The sequence below is a fragment of the Gopherus flavomarginatus genome, chromosome 7 (genome assembly GCF_025201925.1).
Source record: "Gopherus flavomarginatus isolate rGopFla2 chromosome 7, rGopFla2.mat.asm, whole genome shotgun sequence".
In the NCBI taxonomy this organism is placed as follows: domain Eukaryota; kingdom Metazoa; phylum Chordata; order Testudines; family Testudinidae; genus Gopherus; species Gopherus flavomarginatus.
In genome coordinates, this window is record NC_066623.1 from 6,275,000 (window position 1) to 6,302,710 (window position 27,711).

Sequence of the window (27,711 nt, forward strand, 5' to 3'; positions counted from 1 at the left end):
TTCTGATTCAGGCTGGTAATTCCTGTGTTCCTATTTTATGACATTTGCTGGAGAGTGATACTGTTTCTTTAAATCAGGTCCTGCTGGATGTGAGCATAATGCATAGTTCAATTACATCCTTACCTTGTGTTGCATCTTCTTTCGTGCTGTAACATGCAAAATTTAATATAACTGCCCCCATCCATGTTAGCTAACAGACTAATTGTTTGTTCTTTGCCTCCCTTCAGGGCCCAAGGAGACACCCTGCCTCACACACCATGGCCGTTGCTACAAAGAAGCGTGTCCTGAGCTCTGCTTGTTTTCTGATGCATTGTCTGGCCTGTGTGGGGAGCTCTGAAAAAGGCAACTCATCCCCCTTGCATTTTACCCACCCCTTTTATAACGCCACAATCTATGAGAATTCGGCCCCTAAGACCTATGTAGAGAGCTATGTCAAAATGGGCATTTATGTGAGGGACCCAGAGTGGGACGTCAGATACAGAATAGCTTCCGGGGACAGCGATAATCTCTTTAAAATCGAGGAGAACACGCTTGGGGATTTCTGCTTCTTGAGGATCAGAATGAGGAGCGGGAACATGGCGCTTTTAAACAGGGAGGTCAAAGACAATTACATGTTGATAATTCAAGCCACAGAGAAAGCCTTTGCCTATGAAGCGTGGGCCAAAGTGCTGATCCGCATTCTGGACAGGAATGACTTGAAACCTCTCTTTTCACCCCCCTCGTACAAAGTCACCATCAGTGAAGACACACCTCCGAAAACTGCCATCACTGTGGTCAGCGCCACGGATGCTGACGTGGGTCAGAATGCAGAGTTCTATTATGTCCTCCACACCCGCTCACACTTGTTCACAGTGCACCCCACCAGCGGAGTAGTGATGACTTCCGGGAGGCTGAATGGTACATACCGAGGGAAACATCAGCTGCAGGTCCTGGCTGTGGACCGAATGCGAAAAATCTCTGAGGGCAATGGCTTCGGTAACCTAGCTAGTCTGGTGATCCAAGTGGAGCCATCTGCCAGGAAGCCCCCAGCTATTACCTCAGTGACCGTGACACCAGCTGACTCTGCTGAGGACCTCCTCTATGCTACATTGTTTGTGGAAGCTAGTGGTTCAGAACCTGGGATCGATTCAGTTGATATTGTGGCCGGAGATCCAGGAAGGCATTTCAAAGCCATGAAATCCTTTGTTGGGAGCAATGAGTTCATGATTGTGTCGACCAAAGAGATCAACTGGTTGGCTAACCCCTCTGGTTTCAATCTAAGTCTGCAGGCCAAGGACAAGAGCAAACCACCTCTGTGCTCACAGATTAGAGTTATCCACATACCTCCTTCCAAGTATGTCTCTGCCAGATTTCAGAGGGAAGTGTACAAAGTCCAGCTCAGTGAATTTTCCCCACCTGGGAGCCAAGTTGCTATGGCTAAAATCACTCCAGCCTTTCCAAAACTGAAATATATTTTGAGACCCACCCCTGCCAGCACAGGGTTTAAAATCAACCCTCAAACCGGGCTCATAACTACAGTCAGAATGATGGACTTCCAAGACCAGTCTCACTTTGAGCTTGAAGTTACAACGGCCAACAGTCAGGCCTACGCCACTGTTGTCATTGATATCATTGATTGCAACAACCATGCTCCGACTTTTACTCAGTCTTCCTATCGTGGCACCTTTGATGAAAATGTCCCACCTGGCACCAGTGTTTTAACAGTGCAGGCTACAGACCATGACCATGGGGAGAATGGCTTTGTCACCTACAGCATAGCCAACAAGAAAGCAGTTCCATTTGTCATTGACCCATACTCAGGCATCATCTCCACCTCCACGCCAATGGACTATGAATTGATGCAGAGATGGTACCATCTGCGTGTGTGGGCATCAGACTGGGGATCTCCCTTCCGCCATGAGACTGAGGTTTACGTTTCCCTCATTCTGAACAACCTGAATGACAATGCCCCAGTGTTCGAGAAGGCAAACTGCAATGGAAGCATCCCACAGGACTTATCTGTTGGGCACCCCGTGGTCACAGTATCTGCCATTGATGTCGATGACCTGCAGCACGTAAGATACCAAATCACATCTGGCAATGAGCTGCAGCATTTTGACCTGAATCCTGTCTCTGGAATCATTTCCCTTAGAACCTCTCTCAGAGATCTTCCTGCTGGGCAATCACCACTCTATTCTCTGAAAATAACTGCAACGGATGGAGAGAACTATGCTTCACCTACATCTGTTAACATCACTGTGGTCAGCCCAGGCTTCCCAGTCCATGTGCAGTGCGAAGAGACGGGGGTGCTGCAGCAGCTGACGGAGAATATAATGCACTCCATCGAGTCTCTGTCTCAGGACCAAGGCTTGGAGGAGGAAACCTCTGTGAACCTGTATCATGTGAATCATCATGCACCTCAGTTTGATGACAACTTTCCAAGGTCTATCGATATCATGGAGATTGCCCCAGTCAACTCAACCATTGTTGACCTTGCAGCTGTTGACCCCGACCCTGGCTTTAATGGTAAACTGGTCTATGTGATCACTGATGGAAATGAAGACAGTTGCTTTACAATTGACATAGATATGGGTCTCCTCCAAGTTCTCTCCCCTTTAGACCATGAACGAACCAGCTTCTACATCCTTAACATTACTGTGTATGACCTTGGCACTCCTCAGAGGTCATCATGGAAACTCTTGGCGGTGAATGTGCTGGATGCCAATGACAATGCTCCTAAATTCCCAGTAGGTGCATATGGGGTGGTGATACTAGAAGATGTAACACCAGGGACAACTGTAGCACAGGTGAAAGCAGAAGATGCTGATGCAGATGACAATGGGAAGGTAAAATATTCCCTCCTAGCCCCCACTGATAAATTTGTCATTAACAGTGTCACCGGGGAGGTGACGGTGACTGGCCCCCTGGACAGAGAATTGTGGCCTCAGTATGTGCTAAAAGTAGAAGCCAGGGACCAGCCTAGAATGGGTCACCAGCTGTTTTCAGTCACTGATCTGGTAGTGACTTTGGAAGATGTAAATGACAACTCCCCACACTGCATCCCAGCCCTGAACCATGTGAAGGTCCCTGAGGACCTGCCCCTGGGGACCATTCTGCTCTTCCTGGAAGCCTTTGATCCTGATGCTGGCTCTGGGGGAGAGGTAAAATATAGTCTTACCAACAATGAGGAGAGGACGTTCCACATGGAGAGGCTGACAGGGGCTCTCCGGGTGGCGAAAGAGCTGGATTATGAGACGAGGAACTTTTACAATCTGACCATACAAGTCAGCGATGGCGGGAGGCCCATCTCTCTCTCGTCATTCTGCCACGTGGCAGTTGATGTCCTTGACGTCAACGAGAACCTACACCCTCCTCGCTTTGCCTCCTTTGTGTTCAGCGGCAGGGTGCAGGAGAACAGCCCCGAGGGCGTGTCGGTGATGACGGTAACAGCTCAGGATGGCGATAAGGGGAAGGATGGAGAACTCCAATATTTCATCCGAGAGGGCACTGGCCTGGCAGTCTTCCGCATTGAAGAGGATACAGGTAATGATGGGCCAGTGTACGGGTATGTCAGGGGGCACAGTGAAGATTGGTTTAAATGACATCCTGTGGTTGGTCTGAATTTTGACCCACCAGAACCTTTCTGTATTCTGTTTTCAAAGTCCGTGGGCTCAGATCATCCTTGCTTGTGCAGGGAAGTGGAATGTGCAACCCCATGAGTTGGCAGGGGCAGCTGCTCCCAATGGGAATTCACCAAGGTGTGGATCTCCTGCCTTCCTATGGGGTTCTGCAAGGGGAAGATACCTTGCAAGAGCAGCCAAAGTCCCATAACAACCCCACCACCTGAAGCTGCTCAGGGATACTTGGGATTGGTGTATGTCCCAGACACACTTTCCCTGCCCACTTCCTGGTTTTCATTGCCCACATCCAGGACTGCCTGGGCCAGCCGCAGACCCAACAGCAGAGTGAGGTTTGCATGCACCTTGTTCAGCTGGACTGATAGGGTATTAATTCAAGACTCACTTCAGCCGTCAGGGTCTACAGCTGCAGCATTTCACACCTTTTTCTCCCCCTCCACCACCCAGCAACCCCAAGGTATGCAAGCTTCATGTCTGAGATAAGCCCTACCCCATGCACCAGATTCAGTGCTGAGACTCAGATCTCCTGCCTGGTAACACAGAACTGGTAATGGACCACACACAAATTCCAACCCAGAGTTTTGAAGGGGATTGCTGTGCATGTTTTTTGGAATTCTTGGAATCCATTGAAAGAGCTTTTGGTAACTCTCCTAGGTACAATTCAGACCGTGGGACCACTGGACCGAGAATCTACCTCTCACTATTGGCTGACAGTGTTAGCTGTTGACCGAGGTTCAGTTCCTCTCTCCTCGGTGACTGAAGTTTATATTGAAGTCACCGACATCAATGACAACCTGCCCCAGATGTCGAGACCAGTCTTTTATGCCTCTGTCATGGAGAACTCCCCACTGAATACCTCTGTCCTTCAGCTTGATGCCAGGGACCCAGACTGCAGCTCTGCAGGGAAGCTGACTTTCCACATCGTAAATGGAAACCCTCAAGGGTTCTTCACCATTGACCCTGTCACAGGTAAGGACTAAACAGACTCAGTGCCTCCATCGTTCACACGGAGCGTTGCACAGAGCATACTCAGTGCAGGAGCGAGCACGGCTGCTAAATTACGGCTGGCCTCTGATGAAGTGGGTCAGTTTAACAGTGACTCTTTCAGATATCCAAATCCCCAGATACAATGTCTGCTTAGAGACCGATTGTCTGTCACGGGCACTCCCACAAGTGGTCACAGTCTTTATCTGCAGCCGAGTGGCTCTCAGAAAGAAACAAGGTTGTTTTACCTCTTTGATAGCCTCAAAGAGAATCAAAGAAATTGTTTTTAATGTTTACAATCAACTGCCCGGCTGAGCCGCGTAAGCCAGTGGCAAGTGTATCAGCACCAGCAGGAAATGTCCTTTTGGAAGGTACTCTTTGGTTGTAGAATAGAATGATCTCCATATGACGGGATCAATCAGCATAAATTCTGCTATACCCGGGGACTCCTCTGGTTCGCCAGTGCGATTAGTGCAGTATTGACTCAGCCTGCTTCTGCCATCACTCCAGACTATATCTTTCATCCCAGCATTAGTTGCCAGATCTGTTAGAGCCTTCCAAAGCCCACTGATGCTTAGTGTAAACAGCTTCCCCAAACTACGAGAGTCTGACAGGGGGCCGGTCTGAAAATGAAAGCTCTGCCAGGCCTCTCACTATATCAGCTCTTGGGAACCGGGGAAAGGAGGGCAAAGACTCTGAGTATGGGATAGGGTTGAGTAAATGAATCTGGCATGGGCAGCACCACGATAGTGCAACAGGTTAAAGTTCTGAACTATGCTTACTTCCTTGCTCTCAGTATGCTACAGCAGCTGGATGTACCGAAAAGGCATGTGAACTAACAGCTTTTGGCAATGGATGTTGCTCATCAGTCTTTAGTAACCCCTCCCCTGGCTTGTTAAGAAGGGTGACTGGTGGTCTCCAGATGTTGAGATATTGTAGGGTTGACCAGGTGTGGGGAGGGCAGGTATGGTATAGTATAGTAAATGGTTAGAACCTCCAGGTTTCAATAGAGACTCTTTTTGTACTCCCTGTAAGATGGTACTGTATGTTGGCCACAAATGGCGACATGCTGGATAGTGTTACATGGTGGGCTCTGGAGTCCTCCCACCCATCTGTCTTCTTCAGCAACTGCAGCTCTACGTTCCTCTGCACCCCTAGTAACTATTCACTCTGCTGGAGAGTTGCAGCATCCACGTAAAAACAATATTTTAATTTTATGTTAAATAACCAGGCTAAAATCCAAACGAGCTGATTCACCTCTAAGGGAAATGTCTATACACAAACAGAAAATGTGTACTCACATGTAAGCTGTCTCCTATCCCTCTCTCTGTACTCTCCATCTCAGGGGTTGTGTGCATCTGATGAGAGGTGACCTTATCACTTGGTGGGAGGACTCTTCCTTAAACTCAGAGCTTGAGAGCAATGAGAGGACCTGCTTCCAAAATTGATCTAGTTTCCTTTCTCTTCCCCTTTACTTGCATGTCACCCAAAACCAAAACGATTGCCTGGAAACCCTGACATGCTCCCCTAGGTTTACATGCAGGTATATACAGATATTAAAAAGAAGGCATTGATTGCTGTTGCCAGATAAAGTAACAGCTTGTCTAAATTTCTGGCCTGTCGGCAGTTTATTGTTAACACAATGCTGATTTCACAATGAGGAAGGGAGCGTATTGGTTGCCCCACTAAAATGGCTTCAACTACAATCTTCTTGTGTCTCATTCTGAGGCTACCAATGGCTGAAAAGTGGTGGAAGGTAGAATGCTGCTCTTTGTCATCAGTGATGATTTACAGTGTGTTTGACATGGGGATCTACTTGACCATCTCAGGCCAGTGAATAACCATCACAGTTGTGAGGGGAAAAAACATTCACCAATGGGTGATTTTTACCTAAATTTAAAGAGACGGGGAAAGGGGTCAGAGAAGTTTCTGGCACCATGAAGCCTCTATTGCTTTTAACACACGCTGAAGAGGTTTTTCCAATATTCTAGCTCTTTATTCTAAGTGCTTTTTCAAAGGCAAAAACTGCCTCTCTCTCTTTCTTTACTAAATGGAGGAAAGACTGTGAAAGGTTCTAGAAGGGTTTAAATTCCAGAACCAGCAAAGCTCTAAAAGAGGTTATAAATGATCACTTCCAAATTCTACCACACTTACTCTGAGATCAACCCAACGTTCAAAGACAGGAGAATATTTTGAATGATTGAATTTGCTGAGGCAGAAGTGGCTGTGACTGGACATGACTGGGAGTCTTACTTTCTTTAAGTTCTTCGGTTATGAGCTATGAGTAATTTCAAGTGGAAACCACAGAGTCTATTGTTGTTAGTCATGCAATTTTAGCAAATACTGAAGAGATGAGAGTCGGCACAAAGGTTTCAGAGTCATGAGCCAACAGCACACTCAGAAGGAAACTTCCTAAACTTGGAGAAGACCACAGTCTAGGTCAGGGGTGGGCAAACTTCAACCTGCAGGCCGGATTCAGCCCATCACGACTTTGGACCTGGCCTACAGGATTACCAGCCCTATTACACAGCAGGGCTAAGAGGGGATCCCAGCCTTCCCTGGCCCCGCTCCGCTCCCAGAAGCAGCCGGCACCACATCCGTGTAGCTCCTGGCGGAGGACAGAGGCAGAGAGCTCTGCATGCTGCCCTCACCTGCAGGCACCGCCTCCCCTCCCCGCAGCTCTCATTGGCTGGGAACAGGGAACAGCAGGCGAGGGCAGCATGTGGCAGAGTCGCCTGCCTCACCTCACCCCCAGGAGCCACTGCTGAACATGCTGGCCACTTCTGGGATTTGACACGGGGCCAGAGCAGGTAGGGAGCATCCCCTTAGCCCCGCTGCATAACGATGCTGTGTGCCGCTGCCACCCCAGAGCCACGCGAGGTAACTGGTGACAGGCCGGAGCCCGCACCCCAACCCCCTGCCCTGAGCCCCCAACCCCCTGCAGGTCTCAGTGTGGTTCCCTGTGGACAGAGGGCCCCTTCCCCCCAGTTGTCATTTTGCTGGTGGTCTCAGAGAAATCAAGAATTGCAGGGGCCACAGAGATTACACTCCACCTCCCAGTCCTAGAGAGAGGTTCCTCTGTTTGGAGTTGAGACACACTGGCAGACACAGCCCACACTGCAGCTATTCTGTGGAGCAATAGGAATTCAGTCTCTTTAAGTCAGTCTCTCAAGCCACAAGGCTTTACAGGGAGCAGAAAGGGCCCCCCCGCGAGACTGATCCCTCAACAAGGGGCTTCTCCAGACAGCATAGAGCTAGCATAAGGGACTCAACCCTGTCCCCCCTCTCAGCTACCTGAGAAAGGGCAACGAAGGGGGTAATAAACAAAAGGTTAATAAGAAGAGGGAATAAACCCAGCGAAGATAAGAGCTTCCTGCCACTGGCAATGGAGTATCCCCAGCCCAGCCCAGCCCAGCAGATGGTACAGATGATTTTTTACGAGACACAGTCTTAGCTGGAAACGTGTGCAGACATCTACATTGGATTTGCCTAGTATTCAGAAGTCATTCTTTGATGTAAATTGTGTTCCAGTGTATGGGGAGTTTGCAGGTGGCACTGTGCAGGGAATTGAAGATGTCGGCGTTACAGGGTGGTTTGGGTCACTTGTCCTGTAGACAAGGAAATGTAGAATACATGGTAACCACTTTGCCTCAGAAAACTCGTACCTTCTTCCCTTTCATCAACTACTCTCTCAGCCAGTTTCTCTTCCTCAGGAACACCCTCCACCTCTGAGCTCTCTGCTACTACTGGGTTCCCGCATCCGGAGGGGCTAGTGCTTCCACAAACCCATTTTTTTCCCTGTGTGTTTCTTTCCATGGAGGGAACGAGAAAGTCTTGCAGAGATGGCTCCCCTCCCTCTTTAAACCCGAGTTCCTCCTTTCAGGAGACCAGGGCTGGGAAACATGCCTGAATGCATTCTCCTTATCCATCACCTATCAGCTGGGCTCCCAGCGTGCAGATTTAAGAGTGCTTTGAGACATATGGGCACCTTATTCTCAGGGAGGAAAAGGTCACTTTCTGCTTTACTGCTGTGAGCTCTAATGGGGTGTGGTCTTGTAAGTTAGTTACATTGGCTATAAAAATCCCACAAATGCCTGAACAGGAGGCAGCTGGGAGCCTACTACCTGAGGATCAATGTGGTTTATGCTTAGAGGTATGCATAATTTTCTCCAGCTCTGCCTTTTCAGAGGCCATCTGCTATCATGGCATTCCCTATGACTTGTAGTAGCTGTGTGCCCTCAGATATGTCATGTCTTGTACAACACATGTATAGCTTTGTCTTGGAGTAGGCGAGGCTGAAAGTCTGGCAATGAAGCTGCCTGTCTGTAATGACCCTGCAGCAAGCAGTGCCTGATGACATGCTCAGCATGTCATCTCCTACAGACACAGTAATCAATGTCGTTTGTGGATCTTCAGACTTTGATTTTAAGAAGGACATCTGAGCAGGAATGTGGCAGTTGCTCATGGGCTGCTTTGGCATATAACATCCCCAGTCTTTTCCCTTCAAAAAAGGTGGCTCTGTGGCACAATGGATAGCGCATTGGACTTCTAGAGGCTGAAGGGATTCAAAGGTTCTGGGTTCGAGTCCCAGCAGAGTCACATTTTGGGGAGGGATAGCTCAGTGGTTTGAGTATTGGCTTGCTCAACCCAGAGGTGTGAGTTTAATCCTTGAGGGGGCCACTTGGGGATCTGGGGCAAAAAATCAGTACTTGGTCCTGCCTAGTGAAGGCAGGGGGCTGTACTCAATGACCTTTCAAGGTCCCTTCCAGTTCTATGAGATGGGTATGTCTCTATATATTATGTTGGGCATTGTTTTAACCCAGATCTAAGACACCTGTTTTCTGTTCCATCCCACTGAGCACACCATGCCCATCTGACTGTAAAAGATTTAGGAAACCACAGACTGTTCTAACATCAACTGTGCAGTGTGTTACATGATGCTGGCAATACTTGTGGGGTGGATTTTTTCTTTGTCACCTTTAAACAGAGGGCTGCATACAGTACTGACTTGCAAATGAGACTGGATTTAAAGTCCTTGTAAAAGCTGAAGCCAGAATAAGTCTTGGGTTTCTACCTTCATGCCCCTGCAACAAGCCTTTACATGCTTGGGTCTGTTCCAGCTGCAAATCCTTCGGCTTTTATTACCAGATCTCACATTCCTGAATTTGACTCTTGGAATTAGGAGCTGGAGACACAAGCCAAAGAGGTGCTTGTGAAACCACCCCTCACTCGGATCACCTTTGCAGTGACCTCCATTGAGCAGAGCACAGGAGATACCTCTCTTCAAAGACAAACCATGGTTCTTAAAGAACCCTGGAAAGCATTTGCTTCTTTCCAAATGAATTACAGAAGTGAAGACTGTTCACTCCTAATCAGCAATATGCAGGGCAGATCTGATGGTATCGGGGTGACCCTGATACCAGGGAAATCATTCTCATCATGGAAAGCATTCACTGCTGATTTCACTCAAAATACTGAAATCCAGTGCAGTCATAATCTCACTTCGTATTCTTAAAGGAACAGTACTTGAGGCTTGCGGAACTCACTTTCACAAGACATCTCTGAGGCTAAGAGCTAAGCATGATTCAAAAAAAAGGGCTGGATATTTATATGGAGAACAAGCACATCCACTGTCACATTAGATGGAATCATTTTACATTGGATAGACATTCTCATGCTTTAGGGAATAAGCCAACCATTAATGGGTTAGGAAGAAGTGTCCCCTGTATAAGGGACTAGCAGCTAGAACCCAAGTCTGCAGAGCCTGGAGCAGCTGATATTCCCACAAGCCCCTAGGCAGCCATGCAGAAGTATAGCCAGGGAACAGGGTGGAGGATAGATGCCACAGGGAGTACCGCCCAGGAGATCCAGAGTGACAGTATCATGAGGCTTTCTGATTGGCCAACTGCACCTACTTAACCCCAGGAAGTTGTCTGGGCAACCACACAGATGGTGGCCTGCTGTAATGCCAGACTTCACCTGGTCTCTGCCTCCATCCTGACTTTGACCCCCTGATTCCTGCCTCTTGATTCTAGCCTGGTACTGCCTCTCATCTCCAGCCTGACTCTGGCCCTGATTCCTGAAGACCTCAGCCCAGCTGTGACTGCTAGGCCAGACTGCCTGTACCCCAATCTCTTACACCTGCTGGCTAGCTTTGTCCAGAATTGTCTACTGAGGGGTGGTTCTTGAAGCTTCCTCTCATGCATGTGGTGCTGGCCACTGTCAGAGAGAGGATGCTGGAATGTATGGACCCCTGGTTACTTCCAATGTCCCCATGTTACTACTGGGCTAATGTCATCCCAGCTGTAACTTTCTAAGGACCAGTTGCACAGCCCTTACTCACCCTGGTGAAAATGTGTTTTCCCCCTTCTGGAATATCATATTATTTCCATATGAACTGTCTCAGGCAGCCTTCCCATTCACTGCCCAGGCTGTGCCACTTCCCCAGTGGCTAGCAGGGGAACCTGGGCCTGTCCACTAATCCAGGTTCCTGCTCAGGGACCCTCTAATCACCAGCCAAAGTCTGCACCATCCCAAACATTGCTGCCCTTTCCCTGAGCCTTTTCCTACTCCATCCCTATCGGGCTTCTGCTCCACCACCCTTCTAGGTAAACTCTTCCTTCAGGGCCAGGATCCCAGGACTTTCTCTCTACCCCTGGGTCTCCTCCTTTCCCTCTCTAAGTCCGGAGAATAACTGCAGGCTTCCACACTGAGCTCCTTTCTGCTGTAAATGTCCTTGCTTTATACTAGCCCCACCTGTATCCTTAATCAGGGCTTTCTCATCAAGGCTCATTCTCCCTCAGATGTGGCCTATTGGATGACTTAATCCCGCCTGGGCCATATTAACCCTTTGTGGTCTAGTGTGGGGTGAACATTCTGTCACAGGGAGATATAAGGAAAAAGGGGATTGTTAGATCATCTAGTCAGATCTCCTGTATGTCACCGGCCATTAACGTTCACCCAGTTGTCCCTTTAATGAGCCCAATAACTTGTGTGTGGCTAAAACGTATCTTCTCGAAAGGCATCTAGTCTGGATCTGAAGACATCAAGAGATGGAGAATCCACCCTTGCCCTTGATAGTTCGTTTCAGTGGTTAATTGCCCTCACCCTTAACAATTTGTGCCAAAAGAAAGAAAGAGGGAGAGGGGTCTACTGAGGAGGTGAAATGGGAGAACACAAAAAAAGAAAGAGGGTGAGGGAGGTAAGAAAGCACATGAGAGGGGGTCCGGGGGAGTAATGAAAAGAAGGAACGGGACAATATAAAAGAGAGAAGGGATTTCAGGCAAACTACCTCCTCCTTTTTCAGGACCTTGTGGTGAAAAGCTCAGGTGCTCTTGACCTTGGAGCTCCCTGTTTTAACTCTTTGGGTTCTGCTCTTGCCCAAGCTGGGCATGAGGTCAGAACCCTATCACCAGCTCTGCCAGCAGAAGCTGTTGTTTTCTGTTGGCTGATACCAATGCGCTGTTGATTGCTGCTCCTGTTCCAACATGCCTGGCTTTCTTTTTCCTTATTCTGACAGTGAGCAGGAGGCATTCTGTTGCTGCAGGCAGAAATGATCTGTTCCCATTGCTCAGCACATGGGCTCGGACAGGCTGCAAGCACAGGGCTTGTGCATTCCTGGCCTTGCAAACTTTTCTTCCAGCTGGAAAAGAACTTTAAAGCCGATACAGTACCTGAGTTAGTTTGCAAGTGATCTTCAGGACCAGCCTGAAGATTATTAGGAGGAGACGACCTAGGAGTAAACACGTTTGTGTTGGTTCTTGTCTGGGATTTTGTAAAAAGGCCACCCTGCTCAATGATTAACCTGGGCAGTAAAAACTTGAGGGAGTTAACCGCTCCAATGGCATCTAACCTCCATGTTGTGTGCAGGGGCTGAGTTGGCCTCTGGAGCTCCAGCCTCCTGGCTAGTGTGCCTTTCCAAACAGTGACAAGGTACCTTTACCATTAATGAGCACTGGGGCAAAACCAAGGAACTCAGCCCAAAAACCCAGAGTGGATTTCAAATCCCTTTAGAGAGCCTGCTCGGTGTTGGCCAAATGAGAAAGGAAAACAGCAATGATCGGGGGAGGGTGCTTTTTTCCAGCTCCTAGGAGGAAGTGTTTCAAACAGCTGTGTGTAAACATCTCTTCAGGGCACAATAGCTAAGGGAAGTAATGGTTTTGCCTTCCACTCTAGCCCTCTGATTTCAGAGTGTGCGTAACAGAATGGCAACAAAGAAAAAATAGGTATTAATTCCATCTGGCTTCCCCTGAACTTCATGTCCGGTCTCAGCCTCTGGGGCTCTGAGTGCTCAGCTGCCAGAGTTGTGTGAACACACTTTGCATTTGTGTGCCTTGGCAGGCGTGCAGCACTACAGCTCTGTTTGGGACTTAGAGCAACTAACCATTAACCACATGCGCTTTCTGGGCTCAAGGCAGGCTGGTTAACAAACCATGGAGAGGCATCACCACCAGCGACTGGGCATGGGATGGGGGGCACAGAAACAAGTCTGCCCTAGTGGAGCTTACCCTGGGGTCAGAAAGAGAAGCCAAATGGAAGAGGGACACCCTCCCCCCATTGTACACAGAAGTTATGGACATAAAGCAAAATCACCAGTGCTGGTGAGCAGGGTCCTCCATTATCCACAGGGAAGGTTTAGCATGGACCATGATACTTCTATCATAGAATGATGATCAGCAGGACCGAGTCCACCCACCCTCTACTCATTTCCCAGCTACTGTGATGCTCAGCCAGAACCCAGTTTGTTTTCAGTTCCACCACCAGCCCAGCCCAGAGAAGGATCTCAGGCTGGCCTCCTTTTTGTGACTAACTTTCTACCAGTGTGACAAGGTGGGTGAGGTAATATATTTTATTGGACCAACTTCTGTAGGCGAGAGAGACATGCTTCCGAGCCACACAGAGCTCTTCTTCAGGTCTCACAAGCTTGTCTCTCGCCAACAGAGGTGGGTCCAATAAAAGAGATCATCTTAACCACCGTGTCTCTTTAATATCCTGGGACTGACATGACTACAATTCCACTGCATACATTTCCCTCATGTTCCCCCTTTCACATCCACTTACCCACCTGGCATCCACCCACCTCTCCCAGCTATTCTCCCGTAAGCCATTGCTACAGGATTCAGCAGCCTCCCCAGGTGCCATTGCTTATGACTCAGCATTTAGGCCCTGATTCAGCATGTGCTGAAGTGTTTTGCTAAATCAGAGACTTACTTGTTCTCATAGATATATTTATTCCTGCCTCAGCGTGGAGGGAGACTTAGATGATTTCTTGAGGTCCCTTCTAGCACTACATTTTTATGACTCTATGACAAGGGAAAAGATTCAAAGATTCATTGATTGCTGTCTTATTGCTTCTTGCTCTTCTATCTCTGCTCAGATGTAGAAATGATGATGGAGTGTGGGGGGCGGGAATCCATCACATGTATCCAAACGTAGTCTGTTAATGTATCTTATAACAAGAGTAGCTTAAGAAGACCAGGTTTACTGTTCGAAATGCATCAGATAAATATTTATAGTGGCAGCTGCCACAGCTGCAGGGTGTTTCTCACAGCCACATGCAATTTTCTGCTGCCTGTGGCACTTAAACACTTGTACACAAAAGTACCTGTGACAAAATTTAAAACAGCAGTATCCATCCAGTAAATTTATTAGCCCTTGGATCAGAAACAGGATTTTAAAACATTTGGGTTGTCATTTTTGACACCCCTACAAACGTTTAATGGCATCTGATGCCTTCCACTCTCTTTTTAAAGGCAAATCCAACTGACAGCAGGTGGCGAAATGAAAGCAGGGATGATGTAAGCACAGCGTTGCCAGTGCGAATTACATATCCACTAGACAGACTGATACAGGCCCACACTACCACCCAGGCACACTATTCAACAATTAGTGTTCAAAAGTCCTAGGTCAAGCCTCAAAAATCATGAGATGATCTTAAAAATCATGAGTGTTTTTAACTATATATTTGGGCTTTACTTGAATTTGCTTTCTGGTTCCTGAGCCTTTGGAGTACATGCAGTTGCATTTTCAAGCTTTTATCCCTAACTGTGAGGGCTAAAAACTTACTTTAAAAAAAAAAAGCTGAGATTCTCACATCATCATTCGACTCCAGGAGTTGGGGTTTAAAGCACCATGTGTCCCAAAATTTCTGATAAAAATCACTGGAGTTAGCAACAGCACCACACACATGTTCAGTAGCATATGAAAAATACATAGAGTCTATTCCCACAGGGGATCTGTAATGTGTAAGGCAAAGTCTAATCCTTCCCCATTTATTTTCAAAGGTACTTTCCGCATATGGAGATATTTCACTAGGAGCTGGCATTTGTGTAGCAGACAATGGATGAGATTCAGGGAGGCCAGCCAGTAGACACAGCTGCTGTGTAGTATGGTTGCTGAGGGTGGGCAACACTGTGAAACAATGTGGTTTTTAAAAGGTGCCTTTAGAATCATAGAATCGCAGGGTTGGAAGGGACCTCAGGAGGTCATCTAGTCCGACCCCCTGCTCAAAGCAGGACCAATCCCTAAATGGCGCCCTCAAGGATTGAATTCACAACCTAGAGTTAGCAGTGCTCAAACCACTGAGCTATTCCTCCACCCCAATGTGGTTGTTAAGCCAAACATGCACTTAAACGATGGCCTCATCTGGAATCTCTCAAACCCTGTCCTCTCCCACCTCTGCACAGTGGTCATGCCAATAAAGAGAGATGAGGAGAAGAGGACATTTTTGTCATGTTCCTTATAAACTGTAAATAATAATAATGCCTAGCTTTGCAATGCCAGATTTCAAAGTGCTTTTCAAAAGAGGGTGGTATCATTATCCCCATTTTTCAAATGGGAAAACTAAGGCACACAAAGGGGAAGTGACACCCAGTAGCAATGGTGAGAATAGAATCTAGGTCTCCTGAGCCCTAGTCCAGGCTACTAGGCCACACTGCCTTGTAATAGGGTGTGTAGTCTAATGGTTAAAGCAGGGGACTGTCAGACAGGCCCCTGAATTCTATTCCCAGTTCTGCCACTGACTTACTCTGTGACCTTGTGCATGGTCCTCAACCTTCCCTGCTTCCATTTGTCCATCTGGAATAAGGACATAATAATATTTATATTGCAGAGATATTAAAGGTGCCAAAGCACCTTCATGAATGTCTGGAAAGCTGTTTGGGATTCTCAGATGGAAAGTGCAATAGATAGTGCATTATCATAGTAAGCGTAATTACAATCATAGAATCATAGGATTGGAAGGGATCTCGAGAGGTCAGCTAGTCCAGTCCCCTACACTCATGACAGGACTAAGGATTATCTAGACCATCCCTGACATGTGTTTGTCTAACCTGCTCTTAAAAAATCTCCCATGATGGAGATTCCACCAACTCGTTAGGCATTATGATTGGTTATCGTAAGTATTATTATTGGTCCAAATCTGAGGTCCTCGCACAGGGTTCACACAAATTCCCATTGACTTCAGTTGGAGTTTGCGTGAGTAAGGGCCCTCAGGATTTGACACATAATAAATCAAGCAGTGACTGCTGGCCACTGCAGAAACAGGGCTGCAACACAGAGTGCTCACAGGTAGGAGGCTGTTCATTGTCAGAAAGTCATGCATTATATATAAAATTTCCATCAGCTGGAAGAGCTGGTTTTGTTGCTTCTTGTTCTATCCTTAGAGGCTAAGGTGAACAAGTTTTCTCCCACCTCCCTATGACACCCTTTTAGATACCTGACAACTGCTATCGTGTCCCCTCTCAGTCTTCTCTTTTCCAAACTAAATAAACCCAATTCTTTCAGCCTTCCTTCACAGGTCATGTTCTCAAGACCTTCAATCATTCTGGCTGCTCTTCTCTGGACCCTCTCCAATTTCTCCACATCTTTCTTGAAATGCAGCGCCCAGAACTGAACACAATACTCCAGTTGAGGTCTAACCAGCGCAGAGTAGAGCAGAAGAATGACTTCTCGTGTCTTGCTCACAACACACCTGTTAATGCATCCCAGAATCATGTTTGCTTTTTTTGCAACAGCATCACACTGTTGACTCATATTTAGCTTGTGGTCCACTATAACCCCTAGATCCCTTTCCGCCATACTCCTTCCTAGACAGTCTCTTCCCATTCTGTATGTGTGAAACTGATTGTTCCTTCCTAAGTGGAGCACTTTGCATTTGTCTTTATTAAATTTCATCCTGTTTACCTCAGACCGTTTCTCCAGATCATTTTGAATTTTGACCCCATCCTCCAAAGCAGTTGCAATCCCTCCCAGTTTGATATCATCTGCAAACTTAATAAGCATACTTTCTATGCCAATATCTAAGTTGTTGATGAAGATATTGATTCATTGATTTAAAGGGCAGGAGGGACCATTATGATCATCTGGTCTGACCTCCTGCATAACACAGGCCAGAGGATTTCACCCACTAATCCTGCAACAGGCTCACGCTAGAGCATATTTTTTAGAAAGCCATTGACTCTAGAGCTAAAGACTTCAGATGATGGAGAGTCCACCATATCCCCATGGTTAATTACTGTCACTGTTAAAAAAGTGTACCTCATAGCCTGGATTTATCTAGTGCCAGCTTCCAGCTGCTGACTGGGAAAGAGATTCTTCCCCTCCATAAAAAGGAACTTCAAAATTTTGCCCAAAATACTGTAACATTTAGAGATCAGTGTTCAAAATAGAGAAACAGGAGGCAACATTTCCACATTGCACACCACTTCTACTCGCAAGAATGGGAAGTTTGCTAGTTTGAACCAGGAAATGTTCTCTTCCCACAGTCCTCTTGCTTTTTTCCATCCATTTACTTAAGGGGGTAATGTCGGCATTGGAATCTCTGGCTCTGGCTGGCGAGTTGGAAGAGCAGTTTGTGCCATCCCCTCCTATGAGGCTTGGAACTCAAAGATTATTTCTCTCTTGGCAGGTCTGATTTCCACCACTTCTCGGCAGCTGGATCGAGAACACAAGGCTGAACATATCCTAGAGGTGGGTAATGACGAAGCTGTAATTAGCTTTATTTACCTACCAGTGATTCAAGTCCTCAAAGAACATTGCCTTGCAAGTTGGCTCACAGAGAAAGAGGCTCGTACCATCAGCTTCCAAGCGCTGGGAAAGATAATTAAATGTTCTGCTTTTTTTCCCCTGTGTTGCTCCAAGTGCCAGCTGCACAATGTTTTTGAAAAGTGCCTCAAGATTTCCTAACGGAAGAGCAGAGAAACATAAGGCCTGTTGCCAAACCATGGGGAACAAAGGGTAGGAATTACAGTTCTAACCTCTAACAACATAGACAATGATTCATTTGTAAGAGGTCAAGCCAGAGAGATTTGCCCTTATTTGTCTTAGTGTATGACATAATCTGGGCCTCGTCCTCAGCAGCACTGACCTGCCGTTGGATTGGAGGGAAGGGAAGGAGGCCTCCCCAATCCTGGAACACAGCTGCAGCCAAACTAACCCCCAGTACAAGTTAGAGAAGGCACAGCAACCATATGGGCCATTCCACCAGCCCAGGATTGCCACTTGGCCCCTGTGCAGAAAGGAAAGCAAGGGTGGTACAGAACAACCTAGGCTGCCTTTACATTACTAGGAGATTCCCCTACAGTAGGGCGATTCCCATAAAGCTAAAGGAATCCCCAGTTGCCTTGAGGAACCAGCCCCCTCCTTCCTAACAATAATGTTTAGTAATTCTAGAACACTCTACACACACATACCTTTTCAGTGTCACAGCATCCCCAAGAGATCTGATTATACCCATTTTATAGAGGGATAAACTGAGGCACAGAGAGGTTAAATGACTTGCCCCAAGACTTGGGGCAAGTCAGTATTAGAACTCAGAAGCTCTTGTCTCCAGTGCCAGTGCTCAGTCACATCAGTACATTTATCAGCATCTTCCTTATTTCTAAATACGCTATAGTTCCAGGTGAGGGGGAATTTTCTTGCCCCTTTTCTATATGTCTGTGGATTCCACGGTCATTTGGGACATATTTCAGCACACTACCTATTCTGCAGTTTCAGGACCTTTGTGTTCCTTTTCTCCCACCCTCCAAGAGTTTCACAAACACAATAGTGAAATGGCCAAATCCTAAACCTTCATCCCATTCGTTATAGTCCCTGTATACAAAACATCATCAATAACTTGTCACACAAAGATCACAGGTCTGCTCAATCTAGGTTAAGTCACCTTTTTAATGGCTTTTCGCACAGAGCTTACATACACCATAGGGAGGTCATGACTGCCTGTTCATGCATCCAGAACCCTGGAAGAATGTATATATTTGTGTAGCAAGATTAGAACCGGATTCAACCACATCCATTTTACTCCACTGATTTCAATGGAATTACTCCTGATTTATTCCAGTGTAAATGAGAGGAGAATCAGGTTCTTAGATTTATATCTATAATGACCCGTGGCCTGAACTATTAGTGGGATTTGAACCTGGGACCTTTAGTGGTAAAAGCAGGTATCTCTAACCCGTCAGCACAAGGTGTAGTTGTAGTAAATGCATCTCCTCTTATGTGGACCAGCCCTAAACAATACCACGTTGTGTGACTTACATAACTTCTGAAAGCTGCAGACCTCAGAGAACAACTTGGTCACATGCAGTTGGATAGGTCTGAAATTTCATCCAGGCAGAGGAAGTGACATTCAGATCATGTTCACGGACAAATACACATACACACAACACACCTTATATTTTCACAACTGCCCTTCATGATGAGGGTTGGCTGTTGTGCCCTGGGTCATGACAAGATGCTCCTTTACCTAGTCCCCTGGTTTGCTTGCAGGTTGCTGTTTCGGACAACGGAGATCCAACCCTGAAGTCCACCGCCAGAGTTGTGATCCAGGTGCTGGATGCCAATGACAATCCTCCCAGCTTCCCCCACAAACTCTTCATGGTTCAGCTCCAAGAGAGAGCTGCTTCCGAGGCTCCACTGCCAGTCTGCAGGCTGATTGCCTCAGACCGTGACATGGGACAGAATGGACAGATCACCTATAGCATGGAGGAGTATGATGAGGGGATATTCACCATCAACCCTGCAACAGGCATGGTGCTCTCCAGAAAGGCTTTCCCTGCCTCGGAATACAACATACTAACGGTGAGAGAGGCACAGAGAGAGACTGCACATGAAGGGAGAAGAGTAGGGAGAAAGAAGGCAGGAAAACAGAAGTAGGAGGGAGGGAGAAAATGAGAGAGGAGAGAAAGAAGATGGATAAGATGAAAGGGACACATGGAAGAGAGAGGGAGAGAGAGAGAGAGAGTGAGGAGGGGGAGATGGACACAGATGAAAGGACAAAGAGAACCAGTGAAAGTGATATGGAGGTATGAAAAATGGAGGGGAAGTCTGAGGTGGAATACACCACATTCTTCCAGGGAGAATATCACCTTCCACATGATCTCACCTGGGCTTGGATCCGAGTCTGAGCTTTCCCATAGTTTTAGAAGTGTTTAGATTTGGGGTTCTGGTTCAGATCCATTGCAGAGAGGAGCTGGGACCCAACTCATAAAGTTTCAATTGAGGTTCAAACTTCTGCCAACTTCAGGGGCCTTTGGATCCAGGCAACTGGCCCAGGTCCCTCTCTGCTTTGCCACAAGCAAGAGTCTGATTTGGAGTGAGCCTGGGAAAGTATAAGGGTTTGCTTCGTGACCAATAGGAATTTGGTTTGCATGACAGCACTGTGAAAGCAGGTGAACCTTTGCCCATATGACTGAGGTTGGCTTTGTGGTTTACGGGTGCGTTCAGGCTTAAAACTCAAAGAGAAACTGCAAGGAAGTATCATGCAGAGCCGGGCCCTGAGAACTTCAGCCCAACCTGATTAGTGTGTGAGATTGCTAAACCAGCACTTCTCTCTGAAACCCGGCCTGTGTATTCATTGGCAGGTCAAGGCGACAGACGGCGGCAGCCCCCCACTTTCCTCCAGTGTGCGGCTTCACATCAGTTGGGTCTCTAGCCCAGGCCCGTCTTCAGAGCCGCTAGCTTTCGATGAGCCCCATTTTAACTTTGCTGTGATGGAAACAGACCCTGTGAACCACATGGTGGGAGTGATCAGCGTCGAGATCGGACCCAGCCAGCTCTGGTTTGACATCACAGGTGAGGCACCAGTGGGAAACTAGTGCTGTGGTGTCTAAGAGCTGGAAGAATTTTGCCCTAGTTCCCTTGGCATTCAGCACATACATGCCCTGAGCTAACAAAGCTGTTTACTTAAGATTATAGGAGAAGCCTCCATGTATGCATTGAATGGCATTCAGGCTGACTACACAGTAAACATAGCTGCCCCACTAAAAGAGTTGGTGCCCAAGAACAACTACCCATCATATTTTACACTGACATTTCTGGCACTTACCCATCTCTAATGAAATCTCCTGCTCTGGAAGATGCCGAGGGTGAGACAGACTCACATGGGTCATGGGAAATGTGGCAATCCTGGCCCTGCAGCTTGGTAAATCACTTTTTGGGTGTTCTGATTGGCTGACCCGGTTACCATGCTTGCTTTGCTCAGGGCACTGTATGATCTCTCTGGAAAACAATTCCTTTTGGACGACTCCTCTTCTTCCTCCTCTGAGTCTGCTCTTAAATATCCTATGATTTCTATCAGATCAAGTTTGATATAGACCAGGGGTAGGCAACCTATGGCGAATGCGGCACACAAGCTGATTTTCAGTGGCACTCACACTGCGCGGGTCCTGGCCATTGGTCAGGGGGCTCTGCATTTTAATTTAATTTTAAATGAAGCTTCTTAAACATTTTAAAAGCCTTATTTACTTTACATACAACAATAGTTTAGTTATATATTATAGACTTATAGAAAGAGACCTTCTAAAAACATTAAAATGTATTACTGGCACCCAAAACCTTAAATTAGAATGAATAAATAAAGATTCGGCACACCACTTCTGAAAGGTTGCCAATCCCTGATACAGACAGTGTATCCTTCCCTTACTTCTGATGGAGGTGCTTACCCATGACGGTTCTCCTTTTTAGGACTCCCCTCTGGGACAACTTTGTGGGAAGGCAGACTGTGAAGCTGGGATGAATTTGTTCCTGGATCGTACTGGGCAGAGATAGTGGTTCAGAACTGTCATGCCCTTCGGTGCTCAGTATGCACCTAGTAATGGGACTATGGCATATGCCTATTTAGACTAGTCCTCGCTGGGGTCCAGTCTGTAGGGATTGTCCTTCACAGACAGAGCTTGAAGTGTGAGAGTAAATCCTTCTCCCTCCTCTAGTGTATTTGGGCAAGGATAATGAAGTACAAATACAATTAACAATGGGAGTCGACATTGTGTAGTGTTGTAATGAGGCGAGACTCACCCGGTGGCACCTCCTGCTGGTCATCCAGGGAATTAGTGTTCCAGCCTCCAGACCACTCTCTGTCGGCCGGTGTCTCTCCCGCGCTGGGCACCCGTGTCCCTCCCAGACCCTAGTGCCCCTTTCCGCTGGGGTGCTGCTCCCTCGCAGTACCCCTCCAGTCTCACTGGGTCTCCTCACCCAGGGGAAATCCCCAACTCCCTATCCCCATCTCACCTCAGTCATGGGCTACTGCCAGTCATCCTCTAGCCCCCGCTCACTGGGGCAGACTGCAGTGTAAGAACCACTCATCATAGGTGGGGAGGGTGGTTGGACCTGCTGCCTCTGTCTACCATGGGCTGCCCCTTTGCACCTCAGTACCTTTCAGGCCTTTAGCACAGCCTGCAGCTTTCCAGGCCAGAGTACCCCAGCTCATCTAGTCTTTCCTCAGCCCTGCTCCAATCTAGGTACTCTGCTCAGGTCACTGCAGCCAGGTCCCTCCATCTCAAAAGCTAGAGAGAGAGTCTCAGTGCCTGGCTCAGGGCATTTTTATAAGGGCCAGCTGTGTTCTGTTTGGGGCGTGGCCCCAGTTGAGGCTGTTTCCCCAATCACAGCCCTATCCTGGGCTGTTCTAAGCCCTTTAAGTGACCACCCGCTACAAGCACTGACAATGCCAATGCAACATTTCTCTTGCTTTATTATCGCTTGCCTGGGTTTTCTAGCCCCAAGGATATTTACTCTGAATTTAATCACAGCGTTTATCTTCCCTTACAGTTCACACCCTTTCTGACCTCCTGCATGCTGAACACCAAATTCAGAAAAGGCCGTTGTTAATGCAGTCTAAGTGCTACCTCACCAGGCATCTGAATCCGCACTGTTTAATTTATTTTATGCTGCTGATGAAGTTGTGATCTGCAGCAGAATGCAGCACTGCTGATGCTGCAGAAATCAGGCAGCCTCGGTGCATAATTTGAGACTAGCCTTTCACCGATATCAGGGTTTTTCTCACTGGAGGCAGGGGCGGCTCCAGGTACCAGCGCACCAAACGTGTGCCTGGGGCGGTAAGCCGCGGGGGGCAGCCTGCTGGTCACCAAGAGGGCGACAGTCAGGCTGCCTTCGGCGGCATGCCTGCAGGAGGTCTGCCAGTCCCACGGTTTCAGCAGCAATTGGGCGTAGGCGTGTGACTGGCGGACCTCTCGCAGGCATGCCGCCGAATCTGCATTACCAGCAGACCTCCCGCAGGCATGCTGCCAAATCCACGTTACCAGCGGACCTCCTGCAGGCGTGCCGCTGAAAGCTGCCTTACTGCCGTGCTTGAGGTGGCAAAATACACAGAGTCACCCCGACTGCAGGCAGGCTTTGACAGTTGAGAGGATGGGAGCCTAGACTGAGCCGCCTTCAAGGGGGTAGCCGCTGAAGAGAAGGGGAGGGATTTCACATTTTCCCTGTGGGGCTGTGAGCATCTCCTTTCCTCTTCTGTTTGGTGTCTTTACTTATCTGGTTTCCTCCTCTCCTCTGGCCTCATTTTCCCACAGAAGTGAGGTTAGAGTACTGATCTCTTATGCTGGTGGAAGGGAATCCACGTGTCTATTTCTTTTCCTCAGCCTCAGCTTCTTTCGTCTCTCTCACACTGTATCAATAGGATTTTCCCACATGCTTTGATAGCTGCGCCACTGGATGCTCATAGGAAAATAAGCCTGATTCAGAATGTCAGGGAATCTGGCTGCTGTCTGGCAGAGGCATTGGGGCACACGATAAATAACTGAAACAGCCTCGAATGGTCTGTAAACCAGATTATTCCAATGGCATTTTGCTTGTCATAAGTTAATAACAAGCAAATAGAGTGTGAGACGCAATGAAGGGGCTGTCATCCTTGGGCTGCCTGGCAATAGCACGAGGAATGACTCTTCCGCTGCGTTCCTCACGTCTGCGCTATGCGGCCATCTGGGCTGAGGGAAACGGTCTTTGCCCACACTGCGAGCGCCGTCTGCTTCTGCAGCTGTTCAGCGTTGGGCTTCTCTAAGGGCTTGCAGGCTCCCTGCCATGACAGGGAAGGACACCACTAACCTACTGTCAGTGCAATCCTTGAGCCTGAAATCCACTGCAGCTTTCCCTTGTGCTAAGTCACCCCCTTTCCCAGAGGTGATAAGCCTATAGCTCTAGAAATCTGGAGATCTGATGCAAATGAGGTAATGCCCTAATTTTCAAATTTGAATATCCATGGCATCATTTGAATAAAATCACTCTTCTTCCCTTCTGTCTCCCATCTGAGATTTCCCCATTTCACATCTAGTGTTTCCCCTGGCCACCTCTCTGGCCTAGTTTCTCCCATCTCCACCGCCTTTCTGGTTCCCCTCTTTGTCCCTCAAATTTCCCACTGCTCATCCACAATGGGATGTCCTGACCACAAAAACCCTGCCTAGAGTGTAGCCCCCAAACTGCCCATAGCCACAGAAGTACAGCTAGAGCTGAATAGAATAGTACCATTCTATTCACTATCAGTCCTTGGTGGCTGTGAGTGAGCTGAGGGTTATCGTCCTCAAGGCCAGATCTTCATGGTTACATTCTTGAGGGCTCCTAGGGGTCTGTATGGTTTAGATCCCTAATACTTCCATCCAGGACTCTTACCATAGAGATGCGGCCTATAGCTCCTTCCTCGAGACCATTCCCCTGCTCTCCCAGAGATGGTGCTCAGCAACGGATGCCCAGACTTGGGAGTCTCTAGCCAATCTGGGGGACTTAGCAGCTTTGCCTTCCCCCACCCTGCTCTTGCAGTGAGGGCTAGAGGCAACCCAGAGACTGGGAGGGGGGTAAAGAGAGGAAAATTCCCACCCGATATGAAACCAGCCCATTCTGTCTCCCCTGACAACTCTAGCCCTGAGTCTCCTTCCTGGTTCTTCTCTTCAGCTGGAGATGCTCCATTGTTCCCTCTGCCTCTGATCAGGCCTTTTAGATCTTATATCAAACAACAAGAAAGGGGCTGTCACTGAGTTATCCTCCTTGTGGGACCTCCTTCCTGTCCTACCTACATAATTCCCTCCATGTCCTGGTGGTGAGACACCTAGAACGCCTGCCAGCTGCCAAGCTTTAATTCACTCACACCCCAGCTTCCTTGGAGCAAAATTCTTCTTTTATACTATAGTATGATACAGCTTCCCCCCCGCCTCACCTCTGTTTTATTTCTCTTCCCCATCCCAGGTGGTGATGACGACATGGATTTCGATATTGAAAAGAGCACAGGCAGCCTGGTCATTGCGAGAGCCCTAGATGCAAAGAAGAAGCCAAGCTATAACCTTACAGTCGAAGTCACTGATGGGTCGAGTTTCATCAGGACCCAGGTAAGTTCCTGAAGGCTGTTAAAGTCGCTAATCTTTCCATTGTCTTCAACAGGCTTTGGATCGGGCCTTAAAAATGCAAGTCTCATTGCATTGTGCCCATTTGGGCTGGGCTATAAATCCTTCTTACACTTCCCGGGCTCAGGGTTTATATATTGCCAGAGAGTCACATGATGAGGGAAGATGAGGCCTGTGCCCTAAGGACTGTACACTCTCATTTAAACTCTTGCGCACAATCCCTTAGTCATTTATATCAGAAGAGTCCCGCAGGAAATCAACCTAAGTGAAAGAAGGGAGTTGAGAGGGATGAGTAAGAAGGAGTCTGTTTAATCCTTTTATCCGGGTGCTTTGCTCAGCTCTTCCGGTTGGAGGAGCAAGAGTGAGACGTCAGAGAGGACACGGAGCATTGGAGGATCAGGATGTGTACACAGCAGAGACACAAGGCCCTGAGAACCGAAGAGGCAGCAGTGACCGATATAGGGGGGATACACCCATTCAAATGTTATTCCCATTTCTTCCCTGTTTGGGACTGCAGCGACCTCTCTCATTCTCAGCACAAAGGAGACTAGCCTCAGGCTGGTGACGTGGAGAGAAGGCTGGGGAACAGAAAGCAGGAGGCCGAGGCTCTCTGCTCTACTCCTTCCTCAATTCTGTATCCAAAGGCACAGCCCTTCTCCACCTGTACAGGCTGAGGAGGCTCTACCCTGAGAGGGATTGCTCGTTCTTGGACCATTACCCTGCAGAGAAGTCAAAAATCAACAAGCATTTTCCAATGGGGTTCTAACCTTGACTGACTCATCAGTGTGCCTTGTGGTAACTCGTGGTGGGGAATCCACTGGTGTGGTTTGTAGGGGGAGGTTAGCAAGGATGTTAGATAGGCAGAGTCTGCCATTCCACCGAAATTCACTGGTGACCACCAGCTATCTTCAATGTCACAAACTATAATTCCAAATAAAAAACAGCCACCACCTTGGCTGCAGTAGCATAGCTAGGGGAGGAGCAGGGGGAGCGGCTGCTCCCACTGAGCACATTCCCCAAAAGTGGTGCTTTTTTAATTTTTACTCACTCGGAGGCCGGGCGGCACCTCGGCGGTGGGTCCTTCAGTCACTCCGGGTCTTTGGCGGCAATTCGGTGGCAGGTAATTCAGTGGCAGGTTCTTCAGTCTTCGGCAGCAAGACTTGGGTTTTTCTTTTTTTTCCTTTGCTGCTTCACGGTGGGCGGCACCTTTTTTATGTATTCGCTGCCCCTGCTGTCAGAACCTGGCTACACCTGTGCTTGGTTGATGCCCATTTCCAGCCTCCCACAATCTCATCATCGTTTTATTTTGGCCCTGGTGGGCCCTGCTGGTTGTCAGCGAACTTGCTGTTGCAAAACACCGTGGCATGTTTGATTTTCTTAAATGGAAGCAAATCATTACAGCGGGCTGGGTAAGATTTGGTCAAGAGATGCAGAGATGGGGGTGTAATGGAGATGGGAAGAGAGGGATTCAGGAGGATTAGACATTGGAGAGATCCAGCCAACCTCCCCAGCAGAAACAGAGTTTGCAGTCTGCAGGCTTTGCCATAAAATATGCAAGGGGATTTTTTTTTAAATAAGTGCAAACTGCAACACTTGTTTTTGGAGCCATATTTTCATGCTGCTCCTGATATGTACAAGCACCTCCCACTCACCATTCCCACTCCCTCAGTTTCCCAATGTGAAATTAACAAGAAGCAGCATGACATTAGCCAGCAAAGCCAAGACCAGTGGCTGCATTAATGTTTTCAGGGCAAACCATGAGCGTTTCTCCATACACCAACAGCAGACACTTTCAGTCTAAATGGCTTTTTAGATTGAGAGATCAGCAAGACTACAGTAAGCAAAAGTAAAGTCTCAATGAAAAGAGCACAGTGTGCATCTTCTTGGACAGGCTGCACTGAAATGAGCACAAAATGGCTGCTAATCCTTGCAGAGTCCTAGGGGATTTAAAGGTGCTGCATTCAGCAAACCGAGGCACAAGAGTTACATACCTAATTGTACCACACAATATTTACTGGTCAGGCTGTGTTTTTAATTTTTCCTGCAACCCTTTGATTAGTAAATAGGATTGGCCCCCAAAACAGGATTCCCCTGCATAATATACTATTTCCTCTGCAGGCCTACATCCATGTGATTGACATTAACCAGCACCGCCCCCAGTTCCGGGAGAGCCATTATGAGCTGATGATTCCTGAGGACACGCGACCTGGGACAGAAATCCTTCGGGTCAGTGCAACAGATGAGGACAAAGGGAAGGGTTTGATCTACACCCTCCATGGCAGCGTGGATCCCAGAAGTGCCCGGCTTTTCCAGTTGGATGCGAGCAGCGGAGCTATCGTGACTGCAGAGAGGCTCAGTTCTCAATCCATGCTGCAGCACGTCTTAACAGTGATGGTATGTTAGAGCAAAAGCATCAGACTGCTGAGCTGGAACATGGTATGGGGTCCCTTTGTCCATCAGAAATACGGCTGGGTGACTTGAGAAGTTTA

General features: G+C 47.8%; 1 protein-coding gene and 1 non-coding gene across 3 annotated transcripts in view; both read left to right on the forward strand.

Annotated features, from left to right (window-relative positions):
- Positions 1 to 27,711, forward strand: part of FAT2 (FAT atypical cadherin 2) — a 78,540-nt gene that overhangs the window by 12,795 nt on the left and 38,034 nt on the right. For both annotated transcript variants that reach the window (XM_050961496.1, XM_050961497.1), the window contains exons 2-8: positions 228 to 3,522; positions 4,272 to 4,586; positions 17,509 to 17,570; positions 19,368 to 19,679; positions 20,462 to 20,672; positions 25,068 to 25,207; positions 27,341 to 27,616. In XM_050961496.1, the coding sequence (XP_050817453.1) occupies positions 258 to 3,522; positions 4,272 to 4,586; positions 17,509 to 17,570; positions 19,368 to 19,679; positions 20,462 to 20,672; positions 25,068 to 25,207; positions 27,341 to 27,616 (4,581 nt within the window). In that variant the 5' untranslated portion in view covers positions 228 to 257. The remainder of the gene's footprint in view (positions 1 to 227; positions 3,523 to 4,271; positions 4,587 to 17,508; positions 17,571 to 19,367; positions 19,680 to 20,461; positions 20,673 to 25,067; positions 25,208 to 27,340; positions 27,617 to 27,711) is intronic.
- TRNAR-UCU (transfer RNA arginine (anticodon UCU)) lies at positions 9,116 to 9,200 on the forward strand. The gene is given in 2 exon segments: positions 9,116 to 9,152; positions 9,165 to 9,200. It is a non-coding gene; the product is annotated as a tRNA-Arg (tRNA).